Here is a 27,315-nt window from a genome sequence, read left to right as displayed (position 1 = left end):
AATGAGAAAAAACAAATCCTATATGAGATTGAAACTTATAAAACAATACAGAAAACATCCAGAAAGAAAGTGGAAGCTCTTGTACAAAGTTATGGACTCATGGAAAAAAAGATGTGACAAGAACAAAATATGTAGAAAAATGGCTCATGACCCAAAGCACACCACCTCATCTATCAAACATAACGGCTGGTCTGCTATGGCTGGGCCACCTATGGCTGCCAGCTTAACTGGCACACTGCTTTTTATGTATGATTGCACTGCTGACAGAAGAATGAGGAGGTATACAGGAGCAAACTGTATGCTCAAATTCAGCCGCATGCATCAAAACACGCAGCCAAAGCAACCAGAATTATTCAACTCAGTCTGATTTTTTCTTGTTGAAAGCTGGGCTAAAGATATCGACAAGAGCTAAAGGTGGTTGCAGTGTGAGAGCATCACCAAGGCAGATAAGAAGCATCTGCCGAGGGCTGCGAGACAAAGACTTCAGGCAGACAAAAGATTTCTGTCCTTTCATCCAGTTACCTTTGACTTCAGTTTCTAAACATCTGGATCAACTGTTCTGCGTATTAAAACCTTTTATACCTTAACACATGGACCATTCTTGTCGTGCTAAATACTGAATATTGTAATGTAATTTTCTATCAACGGACTGCAAGTGTGTTCATGGCCCACGGTGTTGGAATTGGGCGGGTTTGGGTAGCCAGCTTGTTTTGAGACTGGAGACAAAAGCTCCAGCTGTCAAGTCACGTTTCATCAGTTTGACTTTGTAATGCTGGTTTACTTAAACAAAGGCAACGAGGGAGACGGAGGGACAGAACTCTCAGGATCAAATCAAAACCAGTGAAAACCAGTCGCAGTCCTTTATAATTACCTTATTTCCCTCAACTTATGTGACCCTAGCGTCTCTAGTCACTTATATTCATTTGAATTCACAGACATGGCTGTGTGTGACAAGCCGAGTGGGGGGGAAAAGATGTTATCTTTTTAGCAAAGCCATTGAGAGGTAGAAAATATCCTGATAAGCGACACGGGACAGGCTGACAAGAGAAATTGACAGTAACCTGATCTTAGCTAAACTGAATGTTTAATGGTTTTAAATTGGGACTTGATGGGTAACAAGCAGCATACAGATTCATCCCAGTAGATCGTAATCACATCAGAGTCCTTACAGTTGTGTCCCAGTGTCATAAATATAGCAGCAACAATTTTTAAATTGATTTTGTCTCCCTCCAACCTGGTGTTTCCTGAAGCCCTAAGGTCTCCAAGCACTTACGAGGGATTATTTGTCAAACTGCTTTTCACTGACAGGATACATGAACAATATAATATCACCTTAAAGCCAAGCTGTAAATTAAAACATTGCTCTTTTTTAAAATTTTCATCTAGGGTGTTTTTATTAAGATGACATATTGAACATACCCTGGATCCCTTCTCTAAACACTTAAGCCAGTGTTATACTTTATGCATTTTAAAATCAGCTCGGGGTTTGGCTGTAGTGCCGGGGTCGGCAACCTTTTCTACCAAAATAGTCATTTCAGAAATGATATGCTTATGTTGCATATACAAAATTACATTTAGTTTTGAATAAATGGAAACTAGCCTATTGCAGACCTAAGCAAGTAGTGAGCAAGTAGCATTAGTGGTGAACTCTAAGGAAGAGCAAATTCACAGATTGCGACTTTAGGAAGATTAACCATTTATATATATGTTATTGCTAAACAATTATGGTTCAGATAAATGAGGAGGTGGTACCAGGTGACAGATGTATGCTGTGATGCACATAGGATTTTTTTTTTTTTTAACTGATGGGCAAAAGAAAGAAAAATCTTTCCTTTACCTACAGTAGTTAATATTTATGTTACATGTAACTTTTGCTATCAATTGCAGGAGTAAATCTCATAAACCTTTTCTGCAATATGTGGATGTGATTAATACTTAGGGGGCACAGTCACAGTACAAGAAATACTGTATAAGGCTCATGGGATTTACATTAAATGTACTTTAATCCTAGTTTTGTGGTAATTATTTTCTACCCTTGTGTCAAATTTGCATTTATCAGCCTCTTCATTACTGGATTACTGGGCTGGACCATTCAGAACTTCCTTAATTCTTCATGGCATAGATTCAAAAAGGTGCAGGAAGTATCCCTCAGAGATTTTGATGTCATCAAACAGTTTCTGCAGATTTGTTGGCTGCTCTGTTGGATTGAGAGCCATTCTTTCATACCATTTTCAAAGCCACTGACATCTTCCCTGCTCGTTCTGATATTCAATTTGATCTTCAGGAGGTCGTTTTGAGCATGTCTTCATGGCCCCAATGTAAACATAGCTGTTTAGGTATTTGTGTTAACAAGCGCTTAAACAGGTGTACCTAATGTGGCTCGTAACTCGACAAATATCTGTTAGTAACACCCATGATGAAATTTTTTTGAAAGACTTTAGGACAAAATGTGTGCTTTCATTCAGGTTCCTGTATGTTCCAGAACATTTCACATTGAAACAGGCACGTCTAATCCCCACCTGAAACAAGAGGACACAAGCAAGGACAATGACAATTTTATTTATATACCAAGCTTCATTATATGTAAAGTCAGAGTGCTTACACATAAATAAAGGTATAAAAATCTGTGTATGTTCACATTGCCTTAAGGCAGAGAAAACAGCATATTGCGACATTTTTTTGTGTAACTCAAGATCAGTCTAAGTTTTGACCTTGATTTGAACGTGCTCGTCCTGTTTTCTGAGAAATTATACTGTGCTTCAAACAAAACTTTAAAAACATCAGTGCAAAATGTGTGAAGGGATACAAAAGGAAAATTCATGCCACATTAAATTGATAATACGACAGAAAATTTGGTAATTGTGTGTCTTTAATAAGTAATTATATCAGTGTGGTTAGATTAATCATAAACTCCTGCTGGTAACAGTCTGTATAATGAGATATTACAAGAGATGTTATGCTAATTCACATTTCATTACCACACTAATAGATAACTAATAGTAACAGTTTTCTGCCTTTTAAAAATGAGTCCTGCAGATTGCATGATGTGTAAAACTCTAACCAGTCTCATTTGTCTGCTCCCCCTCTCCTTCCTTTTCTCCACTTTTCCTTTTCTCTCTTGCCTTCTCTTTCTCACCAGAAGGATCTACCTCTGCCCCGAAAAAGTAGTGGGTAAGTTTTCCTCTGCATTTCTCCTACATAATAATATGTTTTTTTTATTCAGTAGCATCTGTAGTGCACATGTGTGACATCATCAGAACACTTCCTGGAGAGTTTCTTTGTAATGTTGGTTGTATGGCTGTGTGTGATGTGAGTTTTTTTCTTGCCTTGTGGAATATCTGGAATTTTGTGAGATCCTGGTGTGAAAAGTACGATAATTATCTGCAAGGTATTAAGGAAAGAGCATTTAATGTGCTTTGCTACAATATACTGCTATTTTGCAATTCCTTTGGGCACAGTTGTCTGACTTGAATGGGATACTGTTGAAAAATGAAGAAGGAATCATATTTTTTAAAGACTTGGAACCATTTCAGCTTTATTACAAGAAGTCATGGTCAAATGATGTTATTGTGTAGTGGGAGCCTCATCTACTGACTGCAGCATGTTTCAGCTTTGCAGGAGCTTTTTCACTCATGGAGCTTCTCTGCTGGTTCAATCTGTTGCACCACTGAGCTGTGCAATGAAAGATCAGCAGCAGGAGCACCGTGCTGTGACCTCAATGCCCCGTGTGGATGAGAGGGGTCTGAGGGTTGAGAAAAGAGAGCAGAGCAGCCTAGGACTTAAGCTGTCAAATGTTTAGTTACTTACCTTGTGGTGGGAGAACTGCTTGTTTATTGAATTACCAATATAATATCTGCTGTTGCAAACTTACAGTTGGTGTGTCACCAAAACAAAACAACCCTGCGTGACGACACCATAGCTGGTGTGGCTATCCTAAAACTGTGAGCGTTCAAGCGTAACAATCGGTGAAAACTGTGTCATCTCCTCGTCATCCAAGCATGATTAGTCACTCTGCTACACCTGTGCCCCTTATACGTTTCCCCTGCCAGGCTGTGCTACACTGCCACCCGTGGTGAACCCAGTGCAGACAAACACAAACATAGCAAGAAGCCCTTACAGTTGGTTAAGTAAGGCATCAGACAGTGAAGAGCACCCTGACATAGTTAACGAAGCTCTTAAACATGACTGAAATAAGGACTTACAAAAATCACCTTACACATACGGTAAAGATAAAGGCTGTGCTGAGATTTATTCTCAGAGAAATATTCAGAGCAACAGAATGTCTCTTACCATTTTCTCTTCATAGCCTCAGTCTGGGTGCCCCGGTTGGCTGATTCGTCTCTTAGTGAACGGAGCACAGAAAGGGAGAGAGAGCTGTCTGCAGAGGGAGAGCAAGACCTTAACTGCAAAGCAGAACGTGTCCATAGATTCTGCACAAAGTGCAGTGGCAACAATGAGGTGAAAAGAAAAGAGTCACGTACCTAAGCTGAGGTACGCATATATCCTTTGCCAGTAATGGGTTTGACACCCATTAAACTTCAGAGCTGTCTCTAATTCTTTGTGACAAAGATTCAACAAGGTGCTGGAAACAATCCTCAGAGATTTTGGTCCATCTTGACATGATAGCATCACACATTTGCTGCACATTTGTTGGGAATCTCCCATTCCACCACATCCCAAAGGGGCTCTATTGGGCCATTTGAGTACAGAGAGCTCAAGAAACCAGTTTGAGATGATTTGAGCTTTGCAACTTGATGTGGTATCCTGCTGGAAGAAGCCATCAGAAGATGAGCAACAATTTTCTGGTAGCATCTTAAACGATGCTCAGTTGGTATTTCTGGTTGATTGTGGTTATTTGGTTTACTGTTGCCTTCTTATCAGCTCGAAGCAGTCCGGCCATTATCCCCAGACATCTGACATGAGCAAGGCATTTTCACTCAGACAACTGCCACTCACTGGATATTTTTCTTTGATCTATAAACTCCAGACATGGTCGTGTTGGAAAATCCCTTTAAATCAAATGATATACTCCAACCAGCCGGTCTGGCATCAAAAACCATGTCACGGTCAGTGTCACTTAAATAGCCTTTCTTCCCCATTCTGATGTTTGAATTTCAGCAGGTTGACTGAGTTCCTGCCATGTGATTTGCTGATTCTACATTTGCATTAACAAGCAGTTGAACAGGTGTACCTAATGAAGTGACCATGAGTGTATATTGACTTCCCAATATTAAAAATTAAATGCTTATCCAGTTAATATTTATGCACACCGCTTAATATTTCAGAATTAAATTTACGCCCACTTTTATTTTATTTTAAGGTTTTGTTTTAGTTTAAGTTCGGTTTGTCTTGACTGGCTCCTGGCTGCAGATGAAGAAAAAAAACACGAAGCAGATATTTTTAGAATCAGCATGACTCACACTTCCCTGGGTATGTCCGATGCCCATTGTGAGAGAAAAAAATACAAGAAAGAAACGGCTTATAAATAATAGAAAATAAGAGTCTCTGTATAATTTTAGGTTGCCTGACGCTCATTGTGTTTTAAGTTTAAGTAACATTCATATTGCAAACACAAAAAATGTTGGTTGAGTTGGCTGCAGTGTATGACTCATTTTGTACATGACTTCATCAAGATTATAACTTGAAAACTATAAGAAAAAGACCCACTAACACTTTGCTGTAGTTGTGCCTTTGAATGAAATGATTAATGGGAATTCCTTCATAATGTCCCACGTTAAAGCTATCGAATCCAGAGTCAGCTTCACAAAAATATGACTGACTTTTCATACTGAAAGGAAACTCTGCTTAAGTTAGGTGCTTTCTGTGAAGTGTAGGAGTGAATGGGATAGAATGAAGTTTGGAGGTTTGACAGAACCAATTAAAATGGCTCGCGGTGTGGCACAAACGTGTGAAACCCCTTCACATTTGACAGCTATGTTGGTTAAAATATGAAATATATGTATGTATAAAAGAAGCTTAAACGACGTGCGAGTCTCTGTCCATGGTGCTGAAACCAAGTTCCCCACTTTTTGCTGGTTTATCATTGATTCTTTTGTCCTTGGAATGCAACATAAGAATAGAACTAAACGAGTATTTTTATTTTTAAATCTAGATTTATATACTGGAAGCCAATATAATAAAAATTTTGGTGTTCTTAAAAATCAGAAGCATTGTTTTATTCCTCCCATCCGTCTTAATTGCTCTTTACTTTTTGGCTGTGTCCTCTCTTTTGCTGCTGCTCCTGCTGTTAAAAGCCTTCCACAAAATCAGGGAGAATTTGGAAATTTGCCTTCTGCTCAACATGCAGCCGGCAAATACCTTTGAACCTGGAGGACAGTGTAATTTTCCTCTATATGCTAACTCTTTGCTGTCATTGCTTCAAGTGTTGAAATCCTTGAAAATTTTCTGAAATCGATGTAGCCATGCCTTCCTCCCTCCCCTGCTTATTTTCAGCTCGCCCACTTTTGCTGTGCATGAGTTGAATGTGAATCGCCTAGCTCGCTCACATGTCAGTTTGTCATGTAAACTGTTATTGTTGTACTGCCTGTCCTGGTCGTTTAGGGGGTTATAAATATGAAGCATGGTATTAATTCTCCCCATAGAGCTCAGTTTAAAAAAAAATTATTATTAACTTCATTTTTTTTATTGCGTGTACTTCTCTGTTTAGTATTCTGTATACATCTTACTCTGAGCAGAGGTAATGTCTGCTAGCAGTAGTCTGACACTGTTAGCTTATACATGCCAGGGGTAGTTAATGTGCGTCTGTATCCACGTTTATTGCAGTTTACTGTTAGACTCGGTTTGGCCATGCGTGTTTGTGTGCGCTCTTATGTGAATCATGTATGTGTGTCTCCAGCGGCTGTCATTGGATGTATTTTGTCCGTGACCTTTGACCTGTGTGGAAGGGTGGCAGATGTCACAGCATGACATGAAGATGATGCTGGAGAGCTGGAGGCTCACAGCTGGTGCTGCTTTTGGGTTTTCTTTACATGCGTGTCGTGTTGGGCAGTGGGTGTAATGACTGACAGTTTATGCAGAAAATAAATTGAAGGACAGGCGGGTCACCAACAAGAAAACACGGAAACACGGAAACACCCACCTTGTCTTCTATATGATATCATGCCACCCATCCCTCTCTCTGTGACCCCCACTGTGTTTCAATGATATCACCGCCCTCCTCCCACTTCCTCCCCTTCTCTCCTTCTCTTCTCTCCCATGTATATTTTATCCACCCAGACTCCCACATTAGAGACGGCATCCATTATTGAATTACTCCCCTCAGCACTACTGTGCAACTGTCACCCCACGTCAGCTTTAACATTTGGTGGATTTGTTTCAAAGGGAGGGAGGGAGGAAGGGAGGGCGTACATATATGCACACACACACAGAAATGACATCTCTCGTGGTTGGGCATTGCAGAGCAGCTCCTGTGATATCTAGGACAAAGAGACAAGTGCCAGAGCTCATCCAATCTGGCATTTCATATTTTAGAAAAAAAAACATAACTGTGTCAGTGTGTTTCTATATGCATGCATTAAAGTAAAAGGCTGGCATATAGCTGTGGTCAGAAGTTTACACGCTGTCATCATGGGCATGAATATCATGGGGATTTAGGGCTTTTAATGATTTCTTTGAGCTGTTCTTTTTACAGGGTGGAATGACTGAGCCGCATACATCTTTAATGACTTAAAAAGTAAGAACTGGGTGAACAAGCTTATTTTTGATTTTCTTATATTTGGTTAAATTTCCCTTAGCAAATTACATCTTGGTCATCTTGATTGCTTTTGGTAACCATCAAAAACTTCTACCGTTCTATGGCTGGACATTTGACTGCTTTTCTTATCAGAATTGGTAGAATTAATTTAAATTTGTTTGGTTTGCTAGGAAAGACTCAAATTTTAACCATAGTCCACAAAATTTTAACAGGGTTAGAGGAGGTCAGCGCTGTGGAAAGGCCATTCCAAAAGTTCTTTTGATCATTGTCCTGCTGGAACCCCCGAATATGTCCAGGTTTCAGCCTTTTAGATGTTGAATTTGGAGGTAGTCCTTCTTCCAATTCTTCATTATTCCATCCACTTTGTACAATGTATCACTACCACTGGCAGCAACGCTCCAGAGCATTTTGCTAGCACCACTATCCTTGACAGTTGGTACAATGTTCTTAGGTTTTAAAGCCTCACGTTTACTCCTTCAAACATACGTCTTGTTATTGTGGCCAAACAGCTCAGTCTTTGTATCATCTGACCATAAAAGTTTTCTCCAGAAGGCATTTGGCTTGTGCATGTGGGCTGCCGCAAATTTCAGTCAAGCTTGAAGGTCTTGATTTTGGAGCAGAGGCTTATTTTTTAAGTGCCAACCTCCCAGTACATGGTGATGTAAAACTCACTGTGTCACTGTGATACTGGTATTCCTGCAGTTTTCAGTTCATGGCAGGCTTGAGCCTTGCCGGTCCCTGAACATCCTAACCAATCTCCTCCCAACTGACATTTACAGTTAAGGTCCTCTTTCAGACCTCGAAAAAAACCAACTCTACTCAATCATGATCAATAACTATACATTAATAGACCCTGACCTTGATAAGTTAAAAGACCCTGTAAAACATTTAGCACAAATTACTAAAGGATTTAAGTGAGTGTATGGATATATTTGAGCCTGTATGTTTACTTTTGAACCCGTGTGGATTACAGAAAATTCTGCCCACAATGAGTGTATTTAAACTTATGATCACAACTGTTGTTTTTCAGTAATTTCTCACTTCCCCATCTGCATCTGCAGATAAGTACTAATTTCCAGCAGTAGAACAATGCATGTGGGAGTAACTAAAAATAGAAAAAAGGCAACATACCAACCAATAACTGGCTTAAAGAAATATTTTTAAGGGATGAGTTTGCATATATTTTCTGATTATCCCAATAAATCTAACAGAAGATCTAAGGATAAATTTATCCTACTGTTAAATAAGTATTGTAGTGTAGCAAAACGCCTGGTAGGTCCTCTGTGTTATAGAGCTCCCCATACCATTGCATTGCACATGAACACCAGTAATTATTTTGACTTTTTATCACCTGCCTCTGCAAAGCAAGAAAGTACTTAGTGTTTTATTAAAAACCCAGAGTATTGGTGTCAAAATTTTCTGACTAAATGCACGTGTGTATCGTAGGCAGTAAGCAATGATGGCTCCTAGAATATCTAATATTACATTACTGCAAACCTGACCTAGTTTAGTTGTAGTAACAGAGCTTCAGAGGCCATTTTTGATTGACTGAATTAATGAAGCATCACCTTTTGATGATCTATGAGCAGACTGGGAGACAACACATTTGTGGTTAGGGTCAGGCAATGAAAGCAAGTAATAACAATTAGGAAAATATTGTGATTTTAAGATTAAAAAACAAATTGCTTCATAATTTACTGTCAGCTATCTAACCAGCCTGAATGTTACTATAAAAAGCTTTCTTCTAATTCTTGTGTTAATGCAAGTAGATTTTGCACTACAAGGCTTGATAATATTATCAAAAAATAAACATGTTAGTAGTTGTTGTTTATCATGAAACCTACATACATTAATACCATCCATCCATTTGGATCCTATCCCAGCTATCATAATTGTACACATGGCACAGGTTGGCAGTCTATCACAGGGTTAACACATAGAAAACAGACAGTCATTCACTATGGCCAACTAACCTAACATGAATGTCTTTGGACTGTAAAAACTCCACACAGTCAGCCAGTGGATTCAAACCCAGGACCTTCTTGCTGTGAGGCAACAAATCTAACCACTGTGTCACTCTGCTGCCCTTGACGATAATACAATATAATGATAATATAATATTTAAAGCAAACTATACAAACACAGAGGGCAGTTAATGTTGGCATCAGTACATGGGGCAGAAAAGAGAGAAAGAAAAATATAACATCATTGTCCTTGAATGGTCTGTTTTTTAAATGATGTCATTCCCTGTCTGGTGGTGCTCATGTGTAAGCTGTAGCATACACAAAAACACACAAAATAACACATGAAAATCACATTGCAGTGTCCCTCCTCTCTTTCTTTCTCTGCCTCTCTCTGTGTCTCTCTTGTCATTCACATTAGTCTCCAGTTCACTGCCCCCCTCATCTCTCCACCTCTGATTGGCTTTCACTCTGTTATTCTTGCACTCTCACTTGCGTTCCCCCCACATGCTGTTTCTTTCTTTCTCTCATTCATACAGCATATACCCCTTCCCTTTATCTCGTTCTCCTCCTCCCTTTTCTCTCTCTCTCTCACTCTCTTTGGTGCCCCCCCCCCCCCCCTTTTGCTCTGTCGCTGTACACTTCCTGGCTTGGCACGATACCCTTGAAAACAGCTCCACAATCCTCTCTCCTTCCGAGAGGGATGCTCGGCAGCCTGTTCCCCCTGTCTCCTCTCTCTCCCCGTCTCTCCTTTTTTTCCAACTTAAATTCTCATTTTCTTCATCTGTAACACAGATGACATTTCCAAATCCCTCTTCTCTCCCTTGCACACACTCCTGTAGGCATGCTCACGTGTACAGACATCAAAGAGAGAATGTGTGTGTGTGTTTTTAACTGGCCAGAGGAAGCTGACATGCCAGCGTGGAGCGTAATCGCTGCTTCTTGACTGAGCGCGAGCCTGTGTGTGTGTGAGAGAGAGTTTATTTCGGTGTGTGTACGTGTGGAGGCTCAGCTGCTCTCATGTTCATCTGCCAACACAGCCTCTGCCGCTACCAACATGTTTCGACGCACAAAAAGGTAAACGCCAGCAATATGTCAACGTGCAGTCTTTGTGACCGGTGTGGTGCCCTGCTGTTGTTAGTATGTGTTGATTCATCGGAGGAGGTTGTTGTGTTTTTCCATGATGTGTCCGTTGTCCCTGCCAACTGTCATGCTGTCTCACAGTTGTCTCCCTGTCTCCATTTAGCTTCAGCAATATGGTGTGTGTACTTGTGTGTTTGTTTTTTGGCATACATATGTGTGCGTATAATGTGCTTCTGTGCACACAGCATGTTTTTATATGTGACAGGTATATGGCAGGAGGGTTTTTATAAATGCATCATTTGTTTGCTTATACACTCCTTATGTGTGCTCATCTCTATTTTACAATACAGTCCAGCATAAGACTTGTTATTTGTATTTTAGAGTTGCACATGCTTTAGATTATGGGTTGTTAGGTGGGCTCTTTCTGGCACACTCACTCTGGAAGGTATGTGTGTGCTTGTTTAGTAGCCTGCGTGTCAGAGATAGCTTTATGAAGTGAAAGCATTTCCAGTGTCCAGGGAGTGCTTGTGTAGCAGAGAGCCAGCAGTGGGCAGTACTAGAGTGCTGGCTGCCTGGCAAAGCTCCTGCCTTCCTCTTCACTTCTCTCCCTCTCCTCCACCTTCTCTCTTTCCTTTATTCTCTGTCCCCAGCATCCTCCATCTATCTTTTTTCATTGTGTCTTTTTTCCTCCCCCATTATCCCCTCCTCGCCGGTCTCCACTGTGATTAATTGTTCTCATCTCATGTCATCTCAGGGGCATTAGTCGGACTCTTCACTGTCCCTCTCCATGTGCTGTATGTGAACAGGAGTAAAGCCACCCCACTTACTGTATGTGGCTTAGAGAAAATGTGTTTATTTGGGAGACTGTATATGTCTGTTTGAATTCCCTGTATGATCTGAACTCGTGTCTATATTTACACAGATGACTGTAAAATAGCAATACAGATCCACCGCAGTATGAATTTACATCAATATGAATCCAGTGATCCTGTGCTCGTTTTTGGCTTGTTTTTGTCTTGGCAATTAGTCATTCATGAAAGTTGTTATTGATTAATTTTCTGACCGTTCGAGTTTTTATGTTTGCTGGCACTGACCTGGCACTGTCTGCAGCACTAAATATGGAAAGCTGTCAAGTACTGTTGGCATCAGATGCCTGGTTAGATTCATAATCGTGTTTTCTTATTCTTTGCTAAGATGCAAACAAATAATTTGCCAGTTCTTAAGTTTAATTTCGACAGAGATCTTGCAGAAAACATGTTTATTAAACATAATTTTGCTTTAGGGTTTTTACAGTACTGTATTTTCAAATCCGATGCCAATATCCAGGAAAATGCTGAAAAGGGGAAAAAAAAACAAAAGGCATTTTTAAAAATAAGAGTTAGAACAATGATGTTCTGTGCAAATGTATTCAGCTCCAGCCCTGTTTGTCTCCTGTGCTTCTGGTGAGTTGGCACCACATTTTCATTAGTGATCACAAAGAGTTAAGGCAGACTGCCACTTTTTCTGTGTACTTGTTGGTGAACTTTTACCTGCTTCAGTCTGGGACAATCTCGTTATTGATTAGAATAAAATAATATTTTAGACTAAAATATAAAATGCTGTGTTTTGTAAAAGAAGGTTTTGGTTATGCTAATCAGTGTACGTGGATATGACATTGTCCAGAACAGTGTACTAGCCACATTTGTTTTTAAAAAATGTATTTCATTCCTTCTTTGTAATGACCTGATCTATATTTTTCACTTTGTAAGACACGTATGACTTACCCTCTATTCTAGATCGAAACAACATCAACATCTGTCCATTTACAGTTCAGTTTTTGCCACTTTTGACCAGAGACAGGACGTCTAGGTTTCAGTGATGTTTGCTGGCTGAAACCTGGTGAACAGACTGTCTATTAACCTTACAGATGGTCAGGACTGATAATATTTGCTGCCTAGCCCCAACAGTGACATTATTTTATTATTAGCCATAGCCGCTAGCCGTTAGCCGCTACCTTAACCATAACTTAGCAGACTGCTAATGTGGGTCATTGCTACTAGTTAAACACATAACGTTAGTGTGTGCAACAGCCAGGTTAATATTTATGATAACTGTTTAAATGGGAGCTTTACTGACCTCTCGCCACAGTGTTGTTCTTTAAGACGTTTGTTGTGCTGCTGTTCTGGTGTTCAGCTGCTAGTGATGGGAGGGGCTGTGTGTCTGCCTGTCTACAGTGCTGCTGTTGTGTGATTGCACTGTTGGTATCAATCCTGTTACAAAAAGGAATATATGTATGTGCTACCTGTGATATTTACATCTTAAAAAAATAAAGCTTTATCACATTTTCATAATTTTATTAACAAAGGTATCATAAGTTCTGGTGACATCCCTGTTATGCATACTGATTTTGTAAAAGTGTTGAGACTCAATTATTGTATCAGCACGAGCACTGAAAAACATTCACCCGTCCCAGGTTCTGTGTTATAAATATCATCCCTGCTTCCTCTCTTAATCTGCGTTTTTTAATTATCTTCCTTTCTCTTTCTTTTGTGTGTGTGTTTGTGTGTGGGGTTTCTTGGCCGACTGTGGCAATTAAGAGAGATAATGCTTTGTGTCCACTCCAAACAGATTGAGCTAGAGGAAGACAGTAAAAGTGTGTGAGTAAGAAAGAGAACAGGAGGCACGAGACAGCAGCAGGAAGAAGGAGAGTGGGGTGGGAGGAAAGGCAGAGCCTGAAGCAGAGTCTCAGTGTACGTTTAAGTGCAGCCCCTGACAATAGAGTCTGAGTCCTTGTCTGCTTCATTCTGTCTTACTTGATTTCACCATCTAAAGGTAAACTCTGGAGGTTTGTTGCTCTGGATTTTGAGATCCTGAAAGAAAGGCAGGGAAACGAAAGGAGAATTAAAAGATTCAAACTGGATGACAAACAAGTGAAGGAAGTCTTAATGGCTTTCTTGCCAGAGACCTTACCTCTCTCTCACATACTGTATATATATATATATATTCATTTTGGACATCATGCAGTGTACCAATGAACCCACTCATGATCAGGTCAACTCATGACGTTTCATCCCACTCACATGCAGGTGTTAATGTTTATTTTTCATTTGCAACGCAAAGGAAAGACTGTGACTCAGAAGGAGCGATCATTAGTATTTAGGTTTCCTGTTAGCTGAATCTTCCTCTTTACTAACTGGGCACCAAACTGCAGGCTTTATTACATGTTGCTACTCTAATCTAACTTCATTAAATATTGTAAATACTAGTTCCATTGTACCAATCTGATATGTGCAGATGTTGTTGTGGTCTCTGCAACAAGAAACTCTCAGCTTCAATAGAGCATACATTATGTTGATGGACCTGATACCCAGACATAAGTAGGTTCCACAATTATCTGCTTGAGCACATACTCAGTGGTGTTATGGCTTTTAGATGCTACAAAATAATGGTCCTTTTTCAGATATTTTTGTCAGCACAGTGTTCATGTATGAGGTTAAAAACAGGAACCTGCTTATCTGCACTTTGCAGCAGCAGATGCATAAAACCTGGGTCTGTCATTTGGTGTTTGAGCAGCTTTATTGCTCTGCTGTTTTTTATTGAAATAGCTGTGCAGAGAAAGGTAGTAAAGAAAATGTTCAGCATCGAACATGGATTCTCTTCTCCGTGCTGTATGCCTGTTGTTTGTACCGTGACAGCACCATCTGTTACTGGCTGGTGTTCAGGCTAGCCTGGACCAAAACACACAGACTGTTTTTGGTTCAACTCTGATATTGCGATGACATTATAACACAACTTATCATATAGACCCCTGAGCTGGATGACAGCCTGGCAAACCTGAACTGCATGATATCAAACCTGAATCTTCTGATAAGACATTTTTAGATAAAGATACATTTTCTTAAGTTCATCTTTATTATTCAGCACAAAGAAAGCTTTGAAATTAACTGAGCAGCTAGTGTCCGTTATTTTATTCAGTATAAATTTCTTACATGCAGAGTTATTGAAAACTCTTATTAGAGTTGACCAAGAACACTGAGCTCATTTTGATCTTGCAAACAGAAAATATTTGTGTCAAATTAGTTTAACACAAAACAAGTTGATGTCTATTTATCAGCAATTTACTGAGATTTCAGACACATATTAGAGTCGCTTTCTCCATGAGGTATGTGAAATAAGGTTTAAAGTGGATGATGTTTTCAGTAAATATGAATAGATATGGCGCACTAGTGCAAAAGTCTGTCTTATTTTGTCAGAGTGATATTGTTTTTGTGTTTGTTTATCATTTACATCCATAAAACATATGTTGCAATGCTTGTTACCACAGTCATATATCGTAACCTTAGTTAAATAATTAGTTAAATGTGTTAAAGGCAGTGTTGGTCAAGTTACTTGAAAAAAGTAATCAGTAACTAATTACTGATTACTTCCCCAAAAAAGTAATCCCGTTACTTTACTGATTACTTATTTTCAAAAGTAATTAATTACTTAGTTACTTAGTTACTTTTTAAAAACACGATTTACAACCTGAAGAGGTGATAAAGCGATAGATCTTTCAGCCCAATTCTACTTTTTCTACATAATCCATCATACAAAATGTAATCAAATGGAAAAGTCTCTTTTTTTAACTTGTTTTATTAGTTTTAATCTTTTAACTTTATGCAACATTCTCTGACTTGAATAAATTAGTTTAACATTTAAACCTATTTTCTGCACATTCCAGCACATAAAATAAAATATTTTTTGTGTTTACACTCACTATTTCAAATAGATGCAAGTAAAACACAGCAGAAAATAAATAAAGTCAAAGACTCAGCGGTCCTGTTGCTCTATTTTCACCTGTAAAGCAGGACTGCGGTAGGCGGAGGTTTACCCTGGTGCAGGTGTGCCGCGGTCAGTTGAAGAATCCGCGAGTTTCTCTGTGAGTTTCCCATTATGTGGTTGCGCACTCAGTGCTTGCTTGGAAGTTTAGGGGTTTTTTTCGCTGTAAAAAGAAGTTTTCTTCCCACGCACGATGGACACTAATGTTTTTGTCACTTTTTATGGAATCAAATTTAAAATAAGGTCAGTACTTCCACGCTTTAAACGCTGCACGCTCATACTCTCTCCTGCACTCCATATATGATCCATTGTTGATCTGCACACAGCTGTTGTCACTAACAGCGCACTCGCTTACGTCACTGTCGTGAGACATTCTTGCAAAAAATCACGGTTTTAGTAACGCAGTAACGCAGCGTTACTACGGGAAAGTAACGGTAATCTAATTACCGTTTTTGCAATAGTAATCCCTTACTTTACTCGTTACTTGAAAAAGTAATCAGATTACAGTAACGCGTGCCCATCTCTGGTTAAAGGTAACATGATCAGCCTGGATTTTCATATAAAATGTTACTTCTGTAACATTTTAAGCATCTTTTGATGACTGCAGCAGTACTTCACTTACGAACTTAACATAACGCCCTCATATTGTACCGAACAGTAGGACTAAGGCGATTGCTTGATTATTCAAATTTTGTCTTAATAATCATAAGATTGTGGGTGGGTTTTATGAATGTGAGAAAGAGAAGTTGTCTCTGCTCTTGACTCGCTTGTGATTACAAAAACTAAATATGTTTGGAAAGATGTGATTGCAGTATGCATGATTTGGTGTATTTATAAAAAAAACAAACAACAACTTAAAAGTAATAAAAATGTGAATTAATAGATTTTGACAATCAGCTTGTCACATGGCAGACATTCAATACAACATGGTTGAGACGACCTGTTGAAGTTTAAACTGAGCTTCAGAATCGGGGTGAAAGGTAGTTTAAGTGACTTTCAACATTGTATGATTGTTGTTGTCAGATGATCTGGTCTGAGTATTTCAGAAACTGCTGATCTACTGGGACTTTCCCACAGAAGCATCTCTAGAGTTTGCAGAAAGGGTCCAAAAAAGGAGATAATATCCAGTGACCTGCAGTTCTCGGGGTGAAAATGCCTTTTTGAGGCCAGAGGTCCATTCTGCCTTGTATTCATGCTGATGGCCACAGTATTTCTTGGTACACTGTGATGCACACTTAACTACAGACAGAGAACAGAGCACTTGATGATCTCTATATGCACAGTAATTTTGACAGTGGTTCAAACTTCGCGACTGTAGAAAGAAATGCAAACTGAGAACAGCTTTGTTTTTGTAAAGGCACATCTATACTTCCTAGCACTAAATCATCTTGTGGTAACAGCGTTGTCACATATCTGATAAGAAAATGTCAAAATGGTTTCATTTATAGTTGAGTCATTTTTCTGTCTTGGAACACTGAGTTAATCTCCCCACTGCTATCTCCAAGAGATGTTGTGCCTTTGCTTTCTTGTGAACTCACATGCATTACCCATAATCACGTGATTTCTAATGTGTGCTAGACATGAGACTCCCTACTAACGCAAACGAGTGCTGCTCACTCATGGAAGGGTTTTATTCTTTATGAGGTGGTGGCTACGGATCATTTGCTGTGAATGAGGTCACGAAGGGAACAAAGTGAAATGCCGTTGTTGCAGTGATTCAGAGCACTTCTCGGGTCTCCACATGCAGTCTCTGCAGACAGCTGACACAGCTATCAACGCAATGTGGAGAGAGTAATGCAGACAAACAGGAAACCAGCAAATGAAAGGCCTGATAGACACATGCAGAAAGAGCCAGATAGCTCTTCGCACTACCGCAACTTCCTGCTGCATCACTCTGCCTGAGGATACACTTCCACACCTTAACAGGACATCTGACAACACCTTCATCTATAGAGGGAATGATGTGACTGAAATAGATGTCTGGATTTTTATTGTACCCAGTACTTTATTTATTTATTTGTCATATTTATGAGCTCGGCCCTGACTGAGGCACTGCTTTGAGACCAGTGAATCTTTGAATGCCATGTTGTGTCATCATACTTTTTTCATAATACACAGAAAGCTGTGCTGTGCTGCTGCTTCTGTGATAATGTGAGCTGTCTTTTTTAAGTAGTTATAAAAATTAAGTTAAGAAATCTAATCCAACTTGAGTTTTCTCTTGATAGGAAAGAACCTTTCACGAAGGTTCACAAGGTTGTAACCACAATCAATTAGCAGTGTGCGCTGCAGCCTTTAAATTAGTCTTTTATTAGCTGTGATTGGTGTGACGTGTCCATGTTGATTTGATTAAACAGACACTTTGATACTTTTTAGCAAACAAACACGTGTGAACTTGGTGAGGCGTCCAGGTTTTGTTCCAAGAACCGGTGAAGATTTCGGTACAGCTTAATATACCGTCATTCCTCAACCAACCTTAATTTATGTTCTTTATGCTAAGCTAAGCTAATTACTGATCTTTGTGTATACTCAGTACACAACAAAACAAGACTTATAGGCATCTTTCAATTAACACCTAACAATGAATTAAAGCAGTCCAGAACAACTACAGCTAAAAGGAAATTAGTTCCATCCACAGTAACTTATTTTTGGCGTGTAGCTCTCTGCTGGCAACTCTCCATCGTTCCATGGAAAGCCAAAGGCAGAGCAGCAGCAAGACCCCAGCGCAGAGAGGGCATCCATGTTAACAGAAATGACACTGATTAAGTCAGACACATAAAGATGAAGAGGTGGGGTGGAGATCAGCTGATTTGGGTTGGGATTGAGATCAGGGGATCTGTAGATATTGCAGCTGAGCTATTAATCTAAAATCTGAACAGATTTCCCAAAAGATGTTTAACTTTAAAAAAAAAAATGCAACCTAGATACCAGGTTTACATGCATACCAGGTTGAATAACCCATCTGTAGAGTACTTGGCTGCTTCTAACCATGTTGTGATACGATCTCCTCTGTGACCTTTTTTGTATCACCTTTATTGCTGCAAACAGTAGGGAAATCAGTGGGATCAGGGTCAAATCTGTTTGTAATAATACAATGTATAACAGTGAAAAATTGGTAAAAATCAAAAGACCTCTGCTGTCTACATACTGTACATAGAAACATTAAACAGAATTTCACATCCAACAAGTCCAACAAGATCCTTTTACATTTCAAACCAAAATAGTGACATAGTTGCTGCAGGACAGTGATCTAACAAAAAAAAGCACAGGTGAAAGGCATGGTTTTATATAGTATACGACCATACACCAGAGTTAAGTCTCTTTTTGCAAAGAGACATGTCGCAGGGAAGTTGCACTTGTCAGCACAGACTCACTCAGATTGATTGCAGCATGTTTACAATCTGCCTGCATTTATCAATTAGACTTCAGTTATTTTCAAACCTTCACCAACTGATCTCAGAGTAATTGCAGTCAGTCTGTGCAATCGCCTTCCAATTGAAAGTGGTCATGCAAATGTTAAAGGTGCTGTACGCTCAATCTGTGGCCAGACATTCATGGGAACTACTTGCAATCATTTACAAAATGCTAAAAATTGAGTCATAAGCTTTTGTAGAGTTCACGATCCCTTCGTTATTCATTGTTAATGCACTCTGTCAGTCTCCTCTATCGGCTACCCACATGGTCAGTCACAAGTTCAACCAGTAAGTCAGTCTGAATGACAAGTTTTCAGCAGACCGGTCACCAAATTAAACAGTCAGCCTCACTGTCTGTTAGCCAACTTTCTTATACCATCAACAGCTGCATAAACAGCTAGGTTTAAAAAAAACACAGCAATGTATTAAGTAATGAATTGGCAGCAACTCCTAGTAACAAGTGAGCATTGTCCCTTTTTCATAAATTTCCAAAATAGTTTTTTGACATGCTGAAATTTTTCCTGTGACCTCTTTTATTCAATCCTCTTCTTCTATTTGTCATTTTTTAAATAGCCTTTTCTTTTCTGCCTTGTACAATGGTGAAGCTATGGGTGTTACTTTTTTGTCCGGCTTTGTCACGCTTTCCCCTCGGTTAGTCTCTCATGAGGAATAACACCAAAAGCCTCTATTTATGTCTCTCTGTGCTACATGGCATAGCAACAAGAAGGCCATGTGACTAACCCCTGCAGCAACTCCTGACATCCAGACAGTCCTGTTGTTGCTCTCCTGTTTTCTTCATCATCATTTATCTTTTCTGCTTTTGTCTTTTTTTTTTTTTTTTGCATCACCTGTTTTATTTCATCTGCTGCCTGTCAGAATCACTCATTCATTCTCTCAGTCTCCATCTAGATGTCCAATGCTCAAAAAATCTGCCCACATGGCTTGATTTGGACACTTTCCCAAGTTTGGGATCGATCCAGGTCTCAGTGACCGTTTCACAATGTGCCTGTAAGAACAGAGGATGCACTAACAAGGACCAGCCTCTTAAAGGGGCAGCATTTTATAAGGTACAGCCCTTTTCCCACAGTTGTAAATATGCACTCTATTTTAAGAGGTCCTGGCAAGAGACAGAGAATGTCACCTGACAGGAAGTGAGACTGGATGGATCGATGGTGTACCCATCGAAAAGGTCTTGTGTCCTGTGTGCCCTGTGAGTCAGCACTTAGGGCAGAAGATGACACCACTGACTGATAGACAACACACACACACACGCACACACAGAGAGAGAGAGAGAGAGAGAGTTAATAATCAGCAAGGTAAAGCACATTAAGCATGCACAGGCGCTCGCTCACACCCATCTGATGGATGGTGAAATGGACGTAGGTAAAAACGTGTGTGTTTCCATTCCATGTGTGTGTGTGCGTGCGTGTGGGTGTTGTGTGTACGCCGGTGGACCATGACTGATTTTCTATTTGCATGCACATGTTAGCCTATGACAGGTAAACCCCTCATCATGCACTGTTAGGCTGTTCATTCAGAATCTGCTGTCCTTTAATTGATTGTATTTAATACGGAGCTGCTGGGTTTGTATCAGTGACCATTTGTTGTAATTAGTGTGCTCAGCTGTCTGACTATAATGTGGTCAGACAGCTGAAATCTTTTATGATATCAATGAGAAAAGAAACCTAAGTGTTTCATAACCTAAGTGTTTTCATATCTCAAACTAGTACAGTTTGTCGAAAAGTCATGAGTCACCCTTCAGTTGTTAATGTGTTGCTAGCAAAATGGGACAAAGTTGGAGCGTTTTATTGAAATGTACAAAATAACCCCAAAACAGAGTTTGTACCATTTTAATGAGCTTGAAAGTCAGTGTTTGATAACCTCAGAGGCTGAACCTCTTAGGCAAACTTTCTTGTAATTTCTTTAGTTTTCAGGAATAATTCTTCTAGATTTTCGAAATACATTCAAAGCTCTTTTTGAATCCCATCAATTCTGACAAGATCCCCAACATCACATCCCTAAACCATGACAGAGGCTCCAGTGTGCTATAGACAGTCACTGTTGTGTTTAATTTGGGATACCTGAGGCTTTTCTCCTCATTTCCCTTTCTTAAGAATCGCTTCTTCACAGCCACATTTGCATCACTTCCTGTGTTTCCTGAGGTTTCGTGGTTTTCACGGTTGTTCCAATACCGTTATGTTCTCAGCTCCCAGTTCTTACTTTAAGGCATACTACATTATCACATATGAAGATCTGGATTTTAATTAACCCAAATTTGCCTTCGGGGTGAAGCTTACAATATACGTCACATCTGTGCTGATTTAAAAACAGGTTGTTTATCCTTCCAGAGAGAGACTATATCAGCCCCAGCATTGCGTTAAATATCCCAGATTTAATCCCCCACATCCATGTGTTATTGTTTGCATCATTTTTATTTTCAGTTTATTGAATTTTTGGTCGGTGTTATGGGGACTGACCCTGTGTTTTTCTCCATGGTGTGTTTGTGTGTAAGATACTAATGGCCCTATGCCAGCCAGATGCCTGTAGGGGGATAATTGCTCGTCAAAGCTTCTGCACGAGTCATTACCACAGATTTAACCTTTGACCCCCTCGCAGTGAGCTGACCAGAGCATCATAACCACTTACAGCACTGGGTTTCATCACTGGGAGATTGGGACACAGGCAGGGGTTGTTGGCTGTCTACATGTATATTTGTGGTATGTGGTATTTAACTTCTGTATAATCACATTGTTGAGTTAAGTTTCCCTTAAGTGGCTTATTACCATGTTCTTGTTAGTTAGAAGTAGTTGACGGGGACGTGAATGAAGCAGAAGCTTGTCATTGCTGAGGATGTTTGATAGTTTCTGCTACAAACCTGGATGGCGTGTGCTATGTCTCCAGCGTATTGCATATAAATTGCACCTCAGGGCTCCGTTTGTTGACTGTTTAATCTGCACTCAGCATTAATCTCATGTTAAAATTGCTCTTTGTCACTGATTAATATTAACAGCAGATTTTGTAGGAAAATCAGCTAATATTACAAGATGATTGCCTGTATATAAAAGATGGAAGTAGCACAGTGACACTACACGTTATGAATTCTTGAGCTTGGCTTGCTTCCCATGTTTTGATGATGTGGCTAGCTAGCAGTGGCTCTGACTGTAATCAAAGAGTACAGCACGCTCACATTGTAGCTTCTGTAACTTCTCACTCCAGAGGGAACCACACCCTATTTCTTACTCTTTTTAACTTCTGTTTTACTCTAAAGGAAACCATCATTTACAAAACCAATGGAACTTTGTATTAACAAAGACTTCACACTTGTGATCAAGACCATAAAGTCAGTAGTAAAAGTTGGCACCGATGTTATAAACGAAGTAAGAATTGCGATCACTTCGATCGTTTCTTCTACATAGTCAAACTTATTTTTGCAAGCAGAGGAGTCACCCCCTGCTGGCCAGTGGAATCAAGAACATCTCTTATTTAGAAAGTGAATGCTCTGAGATGGTGTACCCTTCCTATGATACCCATATGATAGCTGGGATACATGCCAGCTCCCCAGCCTTAATTTGTTGAGCAGTTAAGAAAAGCCTTAACATTTAACAAGTATGTCCACCTCTTCTTCATGCTCGAGATGTTTCTTTAGACTATACCTAGAAGCAAAAAAACAACAAAAACATGTATGTGCTATGCTTTGACAGAGATGACAATGTCACGCAGACACACTTTACTTCTACCTCCCATATTAAAAGTAGCGTCACACTCGCAGCTTTCTCGTCAGCTCTGGTCGCCGTCCACAGAGGCCCACACAATGGCAGCATGCACCGCTGACCCCAGTGAATTACACGCCGCCTGATTGACACTAACCTCCCGCCTCGCCACTAGCCCTCTGTCACACACAGATTGAGTCTGCATGATGGATTACACAATGGATTATGATGGATTAAAAAACTGGCATTCACGAGAAAAACACACAAACGCTCATTGGCTCTGTTGTGTGAGCAGACTCTGGTTCTCAGTACTGAGGTTCACTGCCGGGTGAAATCTTTTTCCACATTTTTTTGTAGGTTAGAGCTGATTCAGTCTCGTACTCACCTTAATTATTTAATTTAATACAAGCTGTCTCTTTTCTTGCTGCGCGCTCTGGTTAAAACCAAACAGTTGTAGATGACGCCGTTTGCTTCTCATGAGTGTAACTCTAAATCTGTTGCTATGGTAACATTGTACATCCCCCCCCCCAGTTTCTCTTCGTCTTTCTTCTGTATGGAGAGAATTTTCTCTTGATTGGCCTAATCTGATCTGAAGTGGTTTGAATATTTTAAAAGGAAAGAGTCTTGTTTTTAGTGACGCTTCAGCCTCTTATGTTTAAAATTCATGCATCCATGAGACGGATGACTGAATGAGCCCAAATATCACCGTCAGCCTGAAAACAGAGAAGCTGGCAGATGATGTATTGCAGGACTGTTTGGCTGTAAACTGACAAACTGTAAACTGTTTGTATTTGACTACTAAACTAGAGGCAGATTTATGATCCAAAGACGGCAGTGTACAGCATATTAACTGCGTCTACGTTTCTCCCACACATACACACAGAGACACACAAACACACACACATACTAACATCTTCTTAACCAGACTGAAAGAAGATGAGCTCAGGCTGCACGGCTATAACCGTGACGGAGTGACTTAAAGTCACATTACCACACACACCAGCTTTCCCAGTTCTCTTATCTCCTTTGCTTTCCCAGTGAAGTGTATCCACGGCGTGTTAGTCAGAAGCCCCAACAGCCGCCTATAGCGCCTATATTCCTCACTGACTGCTACTAATTATCAGGAAGGGATATAGGGTGAACATGATTGGATTTTACAGTTAATGAGCTTTCTTAAATGATCTTATTGGTACTCACTTAGAGAAGGGACAATGGTGTAAATACACAGTTTTTATAGAGTGTGCATACCCATAAAACAGAGCAACTATAGCTACATGTAGCTATAGCTAACTATAGCTACATTTGTCCTATAATTTGCCATCTTGTACTTGAGGCTAATCTTCCATCCGTGAGCCTTTTTGTACCGATTCACTCCCCACGATGTCACACATAATAACTGGGGCTGCAGCTAATAGGAATTGATTGGTGAATTTATAATTTGACTTTAAAATATCAAGTGAACCACATGAAGTTTTATCAAAGTAACAGTCCAAGATACAAACATATTCATTCTAACACATATAGACAATAAGAGACAGAAATGTGCGCCAGATACAGCAATGAGCAAACTGTAATGTTTTTGGTTCATCGGCTAATTATCCACGAGGACTGATTTTTTTTCTGTGTTTTGACTGTTTCAGTTTTAATACTGTTTCATGTCTTACCTCATCACATTCCCATTTCCTCTTAAAATTGTAGTTTTAGTAAAAAAGGAACCACAGATATACCTGTTCAAACACACATTAGGGCAGATAAATAATCAGCCAATCACATGGCTTTGTTGATGCCAGAGGTTAAAGGAGAATTGCCGAAATGCTTTGAGCTGATAAAAAGACAGCTCTTACTCAAATAACCAGTTGTTACAGCTAAGGCATGCAGAAGTGCATCTCTGAACACAAAACATGCAGTAAAGTAAGTGGGCCGCAGCAGCAGGAGACCACACCCACCTCTAATAATGGGACTCTGAAACCGCTATTACACATGCGCAACAAAATTGGACAATAGAAGATTAGAAAAGTGTTGCTTGATCTGATGAGTTGCAATTTGTGCTGCAACATTTAGATGAAACGGTCAGAATCTGCGGTAAAACCATCCTAGCTGGAATCAACGGCTCAGGTTGCTCTGGTGGTATAATGAACAGTGTTTAAACAATACATCAAAAATTTAAGGCCAACACATCTGCAGCATCTGAGTAGTATCGTGTCACTATGGCCCGAAATGTCCGAGGAATGTTTCCAGCACTTTCTTGAGTCTGGATCACAACAAATTATCAGTAGGGGTGCAACGATACTCGTATCGATATTGAACTGTTCAATACGGTGCTTTCGGTTCGGTATGCATATGTATCGAACAATACAAATTTTTTTAATTTATTTTATCAACTTTTCTTCTGACGATGCTGTCTGTGTTGAGAGCTCAGTGGATCTGCGTTCGACTACTCCGCCTAGGCTGCACTGTCGAGCGCAGATCCACTGAGCGCAGCGCAAGCTAGCAAGACAGAAGCTAAGCTCGTTGCAACATGGCAAATTTAACAAATTAAAAAAGCATGAACATTTTTTTGTATCGAAAAAATATCGAACCGTGAGACCAAAGTATCGAACCGAACCAAACCGTGAATTTTGTGTATCGTCGCACCCCTAATTATCAGAGTCGCTGCTAAAACTGATAAAGTGGCCAGAGAGACAATATAGTAGACATCCAACAAACAGAAACAGGCGTTTTGTTAAGAGAACATAAACACGTAAGCTGAGGAAAAATTTACAAATGCTGCTATACAGCTGTTGATGATCAATATATTGTGACCTCGACCTCAGGGTCGAGGTTAGAGGTCAAGTTTTCTGAAAATCTTGTGAACAAAATAAATCAAAGATTTCCCCTTTCCAATTTTCACATTTATGCCATAGATTCATCTAGCAGGAGGCTGTGCGGCAGCGCTGGTGACTGCCAGTATTTTCATTCATATGTTGTTTAAACTTAAAATACAAGCACAGGAAAGCTGGAAATCGTGTGTGCACACATAATTATACAAAACAAACAATATTTTTATGAACTGTAAACAAAAAAGGAAAATATATTATGCAATGTTATATATATATTAGAACAATGCAATGTAATATACAATATTGCAATGCTATTTAATTTGTGTTATTTCATTTTTTGTATAGTCTTTACTGTTATGTACTCAAATTCCTAATTATGCTGCATCAAGTTTGATGCTAGAATGCGGTTCTTTATGCCGAGGAGCACTAAAGCACTTTATGAGGCTTTCTTTTGATGTGTGACTGATTTGGCCTCTGTATGTAAGTCTGTCTAACAACAGTAACCCAAACAAACCAGGTTGCAGTAGGTTGCAAGGCACTGAGCTAGGTCGATGGTTTCAGTTTTGTAAAAGCTTTTGTAAATGTGTGTTCATGCTGGTTTTGTTAAAAACAGGACTTCTTGGTAAATGTTAGAAAGGTACACTGAAAGAGATCTCAAAAAAAAAAAACAGTGGAATATACAACCACCACGGTAGGATGGTTTTACGACCCGCCCCCCCTTTCCCCCACTGTGTCTGTCATATGTGCTCCACTTAGTTTTAACAGAATTGAAGTAGCAGGGCTCTTACGGTGACCTTTACTGGTGTGACTGGCAGTTGGAGTATAGAATAAAGAGCAGAGCTCCTATTTAACCTTTGCTACAGTACAAATGCTTAGGGCAAGATACCCTTTTGAAGCATTTCATTTAAGATAATGTTGTAATGCAAAGAGGCTCTCAACTCCACAGGAAGATTAGATGGCTTTGCCTTTGTAGGGTTTTCATTCTGCTTTTAATAGTTTAGTCAACCTTGTATTGCCTTAAAGGGGAGTTAGGGGAGAGAATGACTTTTCCTGACGTCACACATTTCAATTATTCATCATTTAGAGAGTTAATTTGGGAGAAGGAGAAAGCAATATGGATCTGGGCATGAATGGAGATATCAGAATATGGTGACACCATTTGTTGTGACTGGGGATAATAGAGAATAGGAGGAAAGTCGCAAAAAGGAGGCAGGTAGAATTAATGCTCCTTCCCAGTATTATGTGGTTTGCAACATTAGGTACTAGACCTGAAAGTGAATCACTCCCATTTAACGAGTCACTGATAGAGTGTTTCTCCTGTAGATACGATGAATCATGAATCAAAAGCTGAGAACGTGTTCTGAAGTGAAGCTTGAGTGGTGTACGCTCCAGCGATTCAGCGTTTTGAGAAAGAGCAGCAGTGAGAATGTGGATTTTTCATGCCTCTAGGAAAAAAGAGGAAGGGAAATGAAAGTGAGTTTCAAACAGGTTCAAGGAAATGTGCACTCGAGTCTTCTGTGCCTTTTTTTTTATTCCTTCCTCTGCTACCCTTCCCCCTTCCTCTGTTCTCGTTTTAAGAGAGTTGAAGCAAAGTATGGTGTTAAGCCACTTCTAGCCCTCTGTCCAAAGCTAATGCATTCCCCTTAAATATTTCAATGTGCTTGTCTTCTGTTCTGCAACACTGAGTACAAGCTCTCCCTCAGCTGGCACCCACAGAGGCGCACTGCCACCAATGAAATCCTGCCAGTTAGACTTCTCAGACTGCTAGAAACAAGCGCTGAAGATTTGCATTTAAAAAGAGGATAGAGATGAGGGAGGTAG

The 27,315-nt window shown here is 39.7% G+C and overlaps 1 protein-coding gene across 3 annotated transcripts in view; it reads left to right on the top strand.

Moving 5' to 3' along the window:
- mast1a (microtubule associated serine/threonine kinase 1a) overlaps positions 1–27,315 on the top strand; it is a 78,764-nt gene that overhangs the window by 14,225 nt on the left and 37,224 nt on the right. Inside the window, exon 2 of one of the 3 annotated variants that reach the window (XM_026170686.1) lies at positions 3,143–3,171. In XM_026170686.1, coding sequence (XP_026026471.1) covers positions 3,143–3,171 — 29 coding nt within the window. Of the gene's footprint in view, positions 1–3,139; positions 3,172–9,505; positions 10,753–27,315 lie in introns of those variants that run through there. The other 2 variants (XM_026170685.1, XM_026170687.1) reach the window with 2 other exon arrangements.

The sequence above is a fragment of the Astatotilapia calliptera genome, chromosome 6, assembly GCF_900246225.1.
Source record: "Astatotilapia calliptera chromosome 6, fAstCal1.2, whole genome shotgun sequence".
Classification (NCBI taxonomy): Eukaryota; Metazoa; Chordata; class Actinopteri; order Cichliformes; family Cichlidae; genus Astatotilapia; species Astatotilapia calliptera.
This window is presented reverse-complemented; position numbering and strand designations above follow the sequence as displayed.